The 12062-nt window shown below is 47.8% G+C and overlaps 1 protein-coding gene across 3 annotated transcripts in view; it reads right to left on the minus strand.

Moving 5' to 3' along the window:
• EPB41L1 (erythrocyte membrane protein band 4.1-like 1) overlaps positions 1 to 12062 on the minus strand; it is a 138909-nt gene that overhangs the window by 110662 nt on the left and 16185 nt on the right. Inside the window, exon 2 of one of the 3 annotated variants that reach the window (XM_011929119.1) lies at positions 7137 to 7191. Coding sequence is in view for 1 of the 3 variants with exons in the window: in XM_011929120.1 (XP_011784510.1) it covers positions 7137 to 7271 (135 nt within the window). In the remaining 2 variants the exon portion in view is untranslated. Of the gene's footprint in view, positions 1 to 5830; positions 5952 to 7136; positions 7276 to 12062 lie in introns of those variants that run through there. The other 2 variants (XM_011929120.1, XM_011929118.1) reach the window with 2 other exon arrangements.

The following is a 12062-nucleotide window of genomic DNA, read 5'->3' on the forward strand; positions in this document are numbered from 1 at the left end:
TTGCTTTCTTTCAAGATGGAGTCTCGCTCTGTCACCCAGGCTGGAGTGCAGTGGCTCAATCTCGACTCTGCAACCCTCCCAGGTTCAAGCGATTCTCCTGCCTCAGCCTCCCAAGTAGCTGGGATTACAAGCATGCACCACCATGCCTGGCTAATTTTTGTATTTTTAGTGGAGATGGGGTTTCACATCTTGGCCAGGCTCTTCTCCAACTACTGACCTCCAGCAATCTGCCCACCTCAGCCTCCCAAAGTCCTGGGATTACAGGCATGAGCCACCACACCCAGCCACACCTTGCCCTTTCTTTTGGCCATCTTTCTGATCCTTCCTGGTCCAGTCAGTTGTCAGACTCCAGGGCAGTCACCCTGCTATCCCCAGGGCTGGTCAGAGCCCCTTCAGGCATTGCAGCCACTGAGCCCACCTTCCTTCAGTACTAATCACAACATATTGTCAGGGCTTGGTTCTTCATCTGAGTCTCCCTCTTGACTATGGAGAATGAGAGAGGTCTTGGCACATCGATATCAGTATCTCAGCATCCTCAGGGATAGCTCAATTATAGAAGTGCTTGGTTAAGGTTTGCTTAATGAATCGGGGCTGGAGGAGATAGCATAAAAACTTATTTCAACTCTCTAAAACTTTAATTCAATTGCCCTGGGTAAGTCATTTAATCTTTCCAGGCCTCTGTTTCTTTATTTGTTAAATGGGGATCATTATTCTTGCCTTGCCTCTTCCTCACAGCTGCTGTGAGGATCAAACAAATGTACTTTATAAGATGTTCTTATATCAAAAAAAAATTTTTAAGTAAAATGAATAAACACATGTTACACTCATTAATGCATTCATTCAACAAATATCTATTAAGCACCTACAAATGCAGGGCATGCTCTAATATAATCCCAGGTATTCTTTTTTTTAAAAAATTGAGATATAATTCATATGCCATAAAATGTACCACTTTACAGCATACAATTCACTCCTCTTGAGTATATTTACGTATGGAGTTGTGCAGTCATCATCAGTAATTCCAGAATCCCAGTTGTTCTGGCAAGTGCTGAGCTATAACCTCCAATGCTCCTTAAGAACCTGGGTCTCTGGTTCTGGTTTGGCCTAGGTGCTACTTTTCTGATAAAGCTCAGGGTGCCCCTTGGAAGAATTTCTCTGGGATAGAAGTAGAGCAAAAGATAGGCACTCAGTACACTCTGTGTTTTTTGTTTGTTTGTTTGTTTGTTTCTTTGTTTTGAGATGGAGTCTTGCTCTTGTAGTCCAGGCTGGAGTGCAGTGGCTCGATCTTGGCTCACTGCAACCTCTACCTCCCAGGTCCCAGTTTAAGCAATTCTCCTGCCTCAGCCTCTGAAGTAGCTGGGATTATAGGCATGCGCCATCTGTGTTTCATTTAATGAAACAAAGCAGCAGTAGATTTTCCTGGGGAAAGGCCCATCATATTAGTCGAGTCCAAGTCTTTTCCTAGCCTTGCCTCTCTAAGCTGTCCTGAATGTAGTGATTGTGTGCTGACACTTGCCTCAGTTTCCCTATCTACTCTGAGCAGCAAGCAGGCTGAAACCCATTCCTCCAACATCCCACAGAGGGATGCCCCCTAACAAATGACTAATCTTGTCCATCTTGTCAGAAGGAAAAGACTAGCCTGTTATGTTAGCTGAGATTGGCAAGAGTCGTAGGTTGGGGCTGGATTTGGGGAACCCTCAGATACAGAACTGGTGAGTGAGGCTTTACTCTGGAGGCCTTAGGAAGCCTGGGAAGGTCCGAACTGGGGACATGACCCCTCCCCCACACTGGGCTGAACCGGAGAGGGAGTCCTGGATGGAGGTGGAGAGGGACTAAGAGGCTAGCCAGAGGCTGTCCCAGTAGTTGTCAGCACTGGGCACTGAGAAGAAAGGTCAGGATTCCTGGACACTGGCTTCTATCTTCTAGCCCTGCTCTGCCACTATCTTTTATGCAACCTTAGAGAAGTCACTTACTTCTCTGAGCCTCAGTTAACCCACCCACAAAATGGGATAATTATACCCTTCCTGCCTTATTTCTCAGGATTACAAGGAAAATCAGATGAGATGAAAAATTGAAAAGCCCTAAAGAAAACAAAAACAAAACAAAACAAAAGCCCTTTGTAGAAAAAAATATAAAGGACTTTGATTCTAGTTCTAGTGTGAGCCAGGTGATAAGGGCCATGGGGTTGAAGGACCCTAATGAAAGAATTCTTCTGTCCTTCTCTGCCTCTTTTCCCCTTACAGAAATGCTAGAATTCCTTCAAGAAGGATTGGAGAAATCCAGGGACTCCAGAGACCATAAGAGTCACAGAAGAAATAATGGACGTCTGGACCTTACGTGGGCAACATTCCTGAGGCCTGGGTCCCCCAGAGACACCCCTCTAGCTCTCAGGTGGGCAGCAATACAGGAGGAATGATCTGTTACCATGTAGAGGAGAGGATGGACAGCAGCCAGGGTAGCCAGAGTCAGCATTTCAGAGCCACTGCCACAGGAGGAGGAATTGATGGGCAAGAGCAGGGGAGGGAAGGGGCAGTTTTCCATGCTGAGTCTCTAGGTTTATGTCCTTCCTTCAGGAGACAAGGGCACAATCATTCACATATCATGTGACAACTGCATTTGCATCATCTTCCTCCTCTGAACCTCAACTTCCTCATCTGCAAAATGGGATGATAAAATCCCTGACTCACTGTGAGTCCAGTTCAGGAAAAATAACTGCTATTCTACCCTTTGAAACCAAGAGAGCTCCTAGCACTACATCATACTCTTCTCCCAATTTCCCACCTGTGTTGTTTGGAGAAAAATCCAAAGGCACTTTAGGGACAGAGCCCAGGCCTCTGGGGGGCATTATCTACCTTCTGACAAATGGATGAGATTAGCTAAGGGAGGGCACAGGAGAAAGGAGCCCCTCCACGGGTGAGAGGCACGTGCTTCAGCCTGTTATCCAGGGAGGACATGGAGAACCCTCCTGAATGGCTAGTCCAGCCATTCTGGTGCCTGGAGCACTGTGCTGTCTGGAGAAGGTGCTGATCCCTGGGGAATGGACCATTCTTCCCTCCATTCACCACCAGAAAGAAGGGAATGAAGCACTGACAGCTGTTGGTGCCCAGGTGCCTTGTCTACCCTCCAGATAGGGCCTGTCCACCTCATATCAGGAGGAAAGGAAGGAACTGAGCACCTGTGTTGAGCTCTCCTGGAGAAGATCAAACCTCTTCACATCTATGAAGAGAACAGTCTGGAAGAAGGAGGCACCTTCTGTGGGGCCTGAAAGCACAGCTGGCCACAACACCCCCCATCCTCAGCCCCACCTCAGCTCTTTCATTCTCCCCAAGCTTCACTACCCCTGCTTCTCTCTTCCAACTCTTCTTAGAGATCCCTCCCTGAATTGAATGTCCAAATCCTACGTCTCTTCAACTTAGATCAAATGTCCCCTTCTCCCCCTTTCCCTCACCTCTCTCCTCTGAACTTCAGTTGCACTTTTCCTGTCCCTCTCAGTGGCAATTTGCATGCTGACTGTGTCACAATCACATCTGCACACACGTATTCCCCCTCTAGGGGACACAGCTGACTGCAGTGGGTTCTAGTACAGGCTCTGGAACTAGGCAGACCTGAACTCAAATACCAGCTTTGTAGTTTCTTAGTCACTTATTCCCTCTGAGCCTCAGTTTCCCCTGGAAAATGGGGACAATAACAGAACCTACTCTCTGGAGTTGTTGTTGCAATTATTATTATTATTATATTTTTGAGACAGTCTTGTTCTGTCGCCCAGGCTGGAATGCAGTCATACGATCGCAGCTCACTGCAACCTCCACCTCCTGAGTTCAAGTGATTCTCCTGTCTCAGCCTTCCAAATGGCTGGGATTACAGGCGTGCACCACCATGCCTGGCTAATTTTTGTATTTTTAGTAGAGATGGGGTTTCACCATGGTCAGGCTGGTCTCAAACTCCCGACCTCAATTGATCCACCCGCTTCAGCCTCCCAAAGTGCTGGGATTACAGGTGTGAGCCACTGCACCTGGCCTGCTGTTGCAATTAAATGAGATAATGCACATAAAGAGTTCAGCATGGAGCCTGGCACAATGTCAGTAATGTGACTTATTGTGATGGTGACCGTTCAGGCAGGTTCATGGATGATTTTTTCTTGATATCTCCTGAAACACCTAACACAGAGCCATATGCTCTCTGGATGGATTTGTACAGAGGTAGACATGTGCACTGCGTAGGGAAGCCCTTTTCAACAGGCAGAGCAGTGCAACCTGGGCCTGGGCTGCCTCTGTAGGTCATGAGCTCCGTGCATACAAGCAAAAGCAAGATGGCCACTTGGCCTACCAAACAGAGGCTGGAGATGCAGTAGTCAGAGCATGGTCTCTGAAGCCAGACACCTTGGGCTTGAAACCCAGCTCCCTTACTTACTCAAAGTGTGGCCTTAACTTAACAGGGCCTCAGTTTCCTCATCGATAATATGCGGAAATAATAGTAATAATAGGACCTACCCAAAGACTGTCATGAGAGTTAAATGAAAGAATACACATATAGCAATAGAACATGCCTGGCACAGAAAGAGTAATTCAATGCACATTCGCTATTGTTATTATTGTTGGCGTTTGCATTACTATAACTGAAGTGGGGAGTTACAGCCCCTTGCAGGCCTATGAGCTGTTACAACCTAGGGTTCCACTAATATCCTAGCATGTTCTCGTGCTCTGCCAACAGTCTTCTACTCCCCCTATGTCTGGTGCTGGCTGTGCCCCTACATTAGCTACATGGGTAGGCACCTGACCCACACCTGGCCACTCAGAATATTCCTATCCTCCCAGCAACAGTGACTGAACCACTCAGAGTCCTTCCCTTGGATTGACATATAGATTCCAGAAGAAAAAGAGTCTCCCTTTTCTGTTTGGATTGCTAAGCTGGGGCAGAGGACAGCTTAAAAGGGACAGATAAACAGTGATGGCAGAGAGTGTCAACCTGATTCCTCATTCTTCAGACCCATGAACTGCCCCAGGATCCATTAAAGTCGTTTTTTGGTTTAAAGCCACTTTGAGTTGAGTTTTTGTCACTGGTTTCCGGAAAAAAGCCATGCCCAATTGTATAGACCCTAACTAAGATAAGGTCAGTGCTGGCCACGGGCAGGGCCAAGCAGAAGCCAGTATTATAACGACTCTTGTGTACGTGGCACCACCCCTATCATCTGGGTTGCAGTGGGCAGTTTTCAAAGCATGTTCTCAAGAATACCCTCACCCAGTGTCTTTAGACCCTGCTTCCTAGAGCCCTGGGAATTTGCAGAGGTATCTCCAAAAGCACCCAGGAAACTAAGAGCCATGAGGAGGGCAAAATTCTGGGTAAACTGCCCCAGAACCAGACAAGTTCTGCTATAAATGCTTACAGTATTGGGTTTCTGCTGTCCAAAAAGATTTGAAAAACTCTATTCTAATTGACACTTAGAAAAGCATTGAGAAGTAGCTAGGGCTGATGTGTTCATCTGAATTCTATGGAAGGAGAAATGAGGGCTCAGAAAGGGGAAGTCATGAGACCATTACTGTAGAGCAAGAATTTGAATGTGGGGCCCTAGACACACCGGCCAAATAGCTCCGACTGCACCCAGCTGCCTGTGAAAGTCTATTATCTCTCACATTTCCTGTCTCCTTCAGTAAACTGATGGTGGTTAATACCTAGAGTCTCATCTTTCTTGGCTCTGACTCCTACAGAATTGTCTGCCTCTGAGCTTGGCTCCTTGAAAGGCTTCAGGAAGCTTGAGGAATGTGTGGAATAAATGCATGAGCTGATCTCAATCACCCCTTAACGGAGCGCCACCTTCCCTATGTGCACATACCTTGAGCTCCGCATCTCCCCACAAGTTTGCCCAAATGTCAGGGAAAGGCTGGGCAGGCTCCCTCCCGGGAACTCCTAATCTATTTCCTCTGTCCTGGCTGTGCTGTGGCTGTGGACAGAGGATTCCTTATTCCCAGTGCTTCCTGCCCAGAGATCTCCATGGGGCCCCTGTAGGAAGGAGCCAAATCGCTCCTTTTAACTGAGCTAAAGCCACCCCCTACCCCCACCACCCCTGGGAGCAACATGCTCCCAGCTCTGCCCACCATTCATTCTACCTGTCCCAGCCTGGCTCGGCCACGCTTCATTCCCCACAGTTCCTACTCCCTACAGGTGCACACACATGTGTGTGTGTACACACACACACACACACACACAAATGGAAAGTTTCCCTAGGGGCACAAAGATACTTCACATCGAACCAAAATTAAAAACCAGAGGACTCCAGAATGGCAACATCACAGCCCTGGCAGTTGTGCCTTACTAGTAACATCACAGTGACATTTGCATGTTACTTCGAAATTTCCCAATCAATGTAACTCCATTGGCTGAGTTCCCTCTCTACTCCCTCGCCCTGCCAGAGTCACAGCACCTCCAAGCTGGGAAGCTTTGACACGCCCCAGGTCAGTGGTTTCCAAAGTGTCTTCCATAAAGCCAAGAAAAGGTTAGTTGCATTGTCTGGGGGCTTCTGGGGGTTGACAAATTGGCCAACCCCATGCCAACTCCAACACACACTGCAACCCCTTTAGCTGTTTTGTACATTGAGATTCTTTGGGGTGCAATGGAAAAGGAGAGTTCCCTCTGGAAAGTTTGAAAACAAATCATTTAGTCTGACCCTACTTTCCCCTATCCCCTGACCCAACAATGTTGATGCAACCCTGAGGCCAATAGAAAGGAAGGTCATATAGTAGTCAACGGGCAGGGCCAGGATGAAAACACTCTCTCCTGAATCTAGTCTATGACCTAGGAGTGGTGAAGCAAAGGCAGGCAAGGGCCATGGGGCCAGCTTCCAGGCCCAGCACCGTCCTTCACCAGCCACGGTGGCATGGATGAGCAATAGAGGCAAAGCCTGTTGTTGAATACAGAGCTTGATGAATATGCATTTCAGCCCCTACCCCAAAACAAGCCAAAACCAGGGAGGGCCCCCAGCACTGCCCCGTTTTCAATGCCACCAGAAACAGGTGGCCTAGACAAAGCCTCACACTTCCCCAGCAGTCAAATATGTCAAAATTGAGAGCCCAAGGGCCTAGAAGACCTCTTTGTTCAACCTCAGCAGGAGAATAATAAGGCTATGCCTCTAGAACACTCACCCCTCCTCTGTCCACACCAGTTCCCCAGGGGCAAGAACTTCTGTCAGTCAGGCACCTAGAGAGAGGAAACAGCGTTAGCTCCTCAGAACAGGAGTTCATGAGCCCAGCATGTGCTGGAAATTGAGAAGCTGGCATTTGACTCTCTGAGGCACCTTAGGGAAGTTGCTGAACCTGTTAAACAAAAAGGCCTTGTGACAAGGCGGAAAGCAAAATAGAAAGTAACAAATATGCACCTGAAGCGGCAGCAGGGGCCAGGCAGCAAAGGAGTTTGGAGGCCAAGGTGAAGATTCGCTCTTTATTGTAAGAGCAAAGAGAAACCACTGGCTTGCAGGGTAGAGGCTGGATGGAAGAGGGGCAGGGGAAGCTGTAGGAACACCAGTTAGGAGGTTGTTGTGATTATCCAGGGGAGATATGACGAGGGCCTAGGCTAGGGTGGTTGCAGAAGAGACAGAAAGAGCTGGACGGACTCAAGAGGTATTTAAGAGGTGGTATCGGGCCGGGCGCGGTGGCTCAAGCCTGTAATCCCAGCACTTTGGGAGGCCAAGACGGGCGGATCACGAGGTCAGGAGATCAAGACCATCCTGGCTAATATGGTGAAACCCCGTCTCTACTAAAAAATACAAAAAAAAAAACTAGCTGGGCGAGGTGGCGGGCGCCTGTAGTCCCAGCTACTTGGGAGGCTGAGGCAGGAGAATGGCGTAAACCCGGGAGGCGGAGCTTGCAGTGAGCTGAGATCTGGCCACTGCGCTCCAGCCTGGGCGACAGAGCAAGACTCCGTCTCAAAAAAAAAAAAAAAAAAAAAAGAGGTGGTATCCCCAGAACTTGCTGGTGGACTAGACGTATGGGGAGGAAGGAGAGCAGGGGCCCCAATTTCCAGGTTCCTCCTCAGGTGCCATGGTTATACCCCCTGCTGTCCACTTGGCCTTTCCTCGCCTTAGTCTCCCCATCTGTGAAATAAATATGGTTGGAATCAGTGATCCATCGGCGTCTTTCCTTTTCTTTTTTTTTTTTTTGAGACAGAGTCTCGCTCTGTCGCCCAGGCTGGAGTGCAATGGCGCAATCTTGGCTCACTGCAACCTCCGTATACCAGGTTCAAACAACTCTCCTGTCTCAGCCTTCCAAGTAGCTGGGATTACAGGCATGCGCCACCATGCCCGGCTAATTTTTTATATTTTTAGTAGAGACAAGGTTTCACCATGTTGGTCAAGCTGGTTTCAAACTCCTGACCTCAAGTGATCCACCCACCTTGGCCTCCCAAAGTGCTAGGATTACAGGCATGAGCTACCATGCCTGGCCTCCCTCGGGGTCTTTTTAGCATTCACACCCTATTCTGGTGTAATTCACTCAGAGTATATACGTACATTTTCTTTTTTTTTTTTTTTTTTTTTGAGAGGGAGTCTTGCTCTGTGACCCAGGCTGGAGTGCAGTGGCCAGATCTCAGCTCACTGCAAGCTCCGCCTCCTGGGTTCACGCCATTCTCCTGCCTCAGCCTCCCGAGTAGCTGGGACTACAGGCACCCGCCACCTCGCCCGGCTAGTTTTTTGTATTTTTTTTAGTAGAGACGGGGTTTCACCATGTTAGCCAGGATGGTCTCAATCTCCTGACCTTGTGATCCGCCCGTCTCGGCCTCCCAAAGTGCTGGGATTACAGGCTTGAGCCACCGCGCCCGGCCTATACGTACATTTTCAATCCTCTTTGAGCTCCAACCACAGGTCAGGCTTAGTATGCAACGGAGCAGGAGACTTGGAGGGAGAAGCTACAGGCACCCTGGACTCACATACTCAGAACAGTCAGTCTCCAGGTGGGATGAGGTGTTCCTGCTTCATGTAGAATATGAAAATCAGGTGAACAGGAAGAACGTACAGTAGTTTATGAGCTTAGGCTCTGGAGTCACTCAGACCTGGTTTGAATTCTGGTTCTAACACTTACTAGCTATGTGGCCCAGGGCAAGTCATTTTACTTCCTCATTTGGAAAATAGGAGTAATAGTGTCTGCTTCCAGGGCTAATAGTGGGGACTAAATGAGATGACACCTGTGAACAGCTCAGCAAGGTGCCTTATCACAACTGTCCAAGAGGTAGCAGCCCCATTCAAAGATGGGGAAACTGAGACCCAGAAGGATGAAATGACTCACTGAAGACGAGGCAGTGAATAAGTGGCAGAGCTGAGACCCCTACACTGGCGGCTGGGATCTGGAGCCCAGCTAAACCACTAGGTTATACATATACCACTCCTGTTCCTGCTTTTCAGACGAGGAAGTTGAGGTCAAAAAAGAACAAGTGACCTGGCTAACACGGTGAAACCCCGTCTCTACTAAAAAACACAAAAACTAGCCGGGTGAGGTGGCGGGCGCCTGTAGTTCCAGCTACTCGGGAGGCTGAGGCAGGAGAATGGCGTAAACCCGGGGGACGGAGCTTGCAGTGAGCTGAGATCCGGCCACTGCACTCCAGCCCGGGCGACAGAGCGAGACTCCGTCTCAAAAAAAAAAAGAACAAGTGACTTGCCCAAGGTCACAGAGAGAATCAGAGATAGAAGAAGGATTTGAACTCAGGCATCCTTGATGTAAAAGCTCATGGTCTTTCCGGGGATACCCAGAAAGTAGGTATGTGTGGATAGGCTTCAAATTTCAGGGCCCTTTAAACCTGGAATAGGGACAAATGCAAATTGAGGCCAATGGGGTGTGTGTGTGTGTGTGTGTGTAAAGCAAACTGAGGCCAATGGGATGTGAGAGTGTGTGTGTGTAACAAATGCAAACTGGGGCCAATGGGTGTGAGTGTGTGTGTGTGCATGTGTGTGCAGCTACCTTGAGAGGAAACCAGAAGGAGCTGATGAAACAAAAGCCTCTTTCTCAGAAGCCCTCTCTGGGGACTGGGCAGGAGAGAAGGGCGCTGACAAGCAGGGCCGTCCATCCTGCTGGGGCTGAGCTGAAGGTTGGATCTAAGCAAACAGAATCAGTTCCAGCTTGGCCACCAACTTGCTATGTGATCAGCAGTTTCTCTCTCTCTCTCTCTCTCTCTCTCTCTCTCTCTCACTCTGTCTTTCTCATCTCTGTTTCTTCGACTTCAGAATGAGACTATTGTACTAAACAATGTCAAGATCCTTTCCAGTTACAGAAGACTAATAATAACCATTCCTTACAAGGTCCGGATTTCTGGTCAGGCGCTGCTCCTACAACCTTGAATGGTGGCATCAGCTGACACCAATACCACCATGACAGGGGCAGGATGTCCTGCATTCAGGTTCCGGCTGTGTAGCCAGGTCACTGTCCCTTCACAGGTCTCAGTTTCCTCATCTGTAAAATGGGAATTTATCTTTGCCTGATCACTCGCAGAAAGGAATATCCAAGGAGCTACCCGAAAACCAAGCAATCTCTTGAGGTATCATACAAAGGTATGAGATGAGGTATCATACAAATCCCCATCCCAACCCCCACCCTCAAGCTATTTTAACTTCTTCCCCTCTGGCCAATGTCCCTTCAGACACATGGAATAACTGAATATGAGCTGCTGGATGCAACAGTACTGTCGTGGCAACAGCCCCCACACTAACAGTAGTAGCAACCACCAAACAGCAAATATTTGACTGCTTGGGCATGCCAGGCACTGTGCTAAATACTCACTCAGATTATTTCTCAGGCTATCCCCTCAACCACCATTAGTCTCAGTTTGCAGATGAAAGGCTCAGGTTCAGCAAAGAGAAGTGCCCAAGGTCACACACGCAGCAAGTGAAGGGCATGGCCAGGATGAGGACCCAGACTAAGGTTTTTCATTTGCCATCAGAAGCCCTGATCTCATCCTCAAGGCTATGGGGCTGTCCAAGGTAACATTCCACCAAGGGGCAAGGCCCGGGCTGGGGTGAGGTGGGAAATATCCATCTTTCATTGACCTCCCAACCTTCCCCAAATAACTAGTCTTTATGTAGTCTTCTATTATTAATCAAATGTGTCCAGCTCAACTCCGTCTACAACAGTGTTGTCAAATAGAAATATAATGCAAGCCACGTATGTAATTTAAAAGTTTATAGTAGCTACATTTTATTTTATTTTATTTTATTTTTTGAGTCAGAGTCTCGCTCTGTCACCCAGGCTGGAGTGCAGATGCACAATCTTGGCTCACTGCAGCCTCCACCTCCCGCATTCAAGCAATTCTCATGCCTCAGCTTCCCAAATAGCTGGGGTTACAAGCACGCACCTCCATGCTTGGCTAATTTTTGTAATTTCAGTAGAGACAGGGTTTCTCCATGTTGCCCACGCTGGTCTCGAACTCCTGGTCTCAAGTGATCCACCTGCCTCGGCCTCCCAAAGTGCTGGGTTTACAGGTGTGAGCCATCGTGCCCGGCCTTAGTAGCTACATTTTAAAAAGTGCAAAGGAATGAGGGAAATTAATTTTCATAATATATTCATTTAACCCAATATATCTATCTCAACATGTAATCAATGTAAAAAATACTACAGGCCTGGCTCGGTGGTTCAAGCCTGTAATCCCCACACTTTGGGAGGCTGAGGCGGAAGGATCTCTTGAGACCAAGAGTTCAAGAACAGCCTGGACAACATAGCAAGACCTTGTCTCTACAAAAAATAAAAAAATTTAGTTGGGTGAGGTGACACATGCCTATAGTCCCAGCTACTAGCTGAAGTGGAAGGATCCCTTAAGTCCAGGAGTTCAGGGGTTGCAGTGAGCTACGATCATGCCACTCACTTCAGCCTGTGCAACAGAGTGAGAATCTGTCTCTAAAAAAAAAATTAAAACTAAAATGAAAAAGACTACAAAGATATTTTACTTTTTAATACATCCTCTTCTAAATCCAGTATGTATTTTATACTTACAATACGTCTTGATTCAGGTGCTAAATATTCATAAGATATTTAGATTCTCCTTGCCTTTACAATTATTTTATTTTATTTTATTTTATTTTATTTTATTTTATT

The sequence above is a fragment of the Colobus angolensis genome, unplaced genomic scaffold (genome assembly GCF_000951035.1).
Source record: "Colobus angolensis palliatus isolate OR3802 unplaced genomic scaffold, Cang.pa_1.0 Scaffold8, whole genome shotgun sequence".
In the NCBI taxonomy this organism is placed as follows: Eukaryota; Metazoa; Chordata; class Mammalia; order Primates; family Cercopithecidae; genus Colobus; species Colobus angolensis.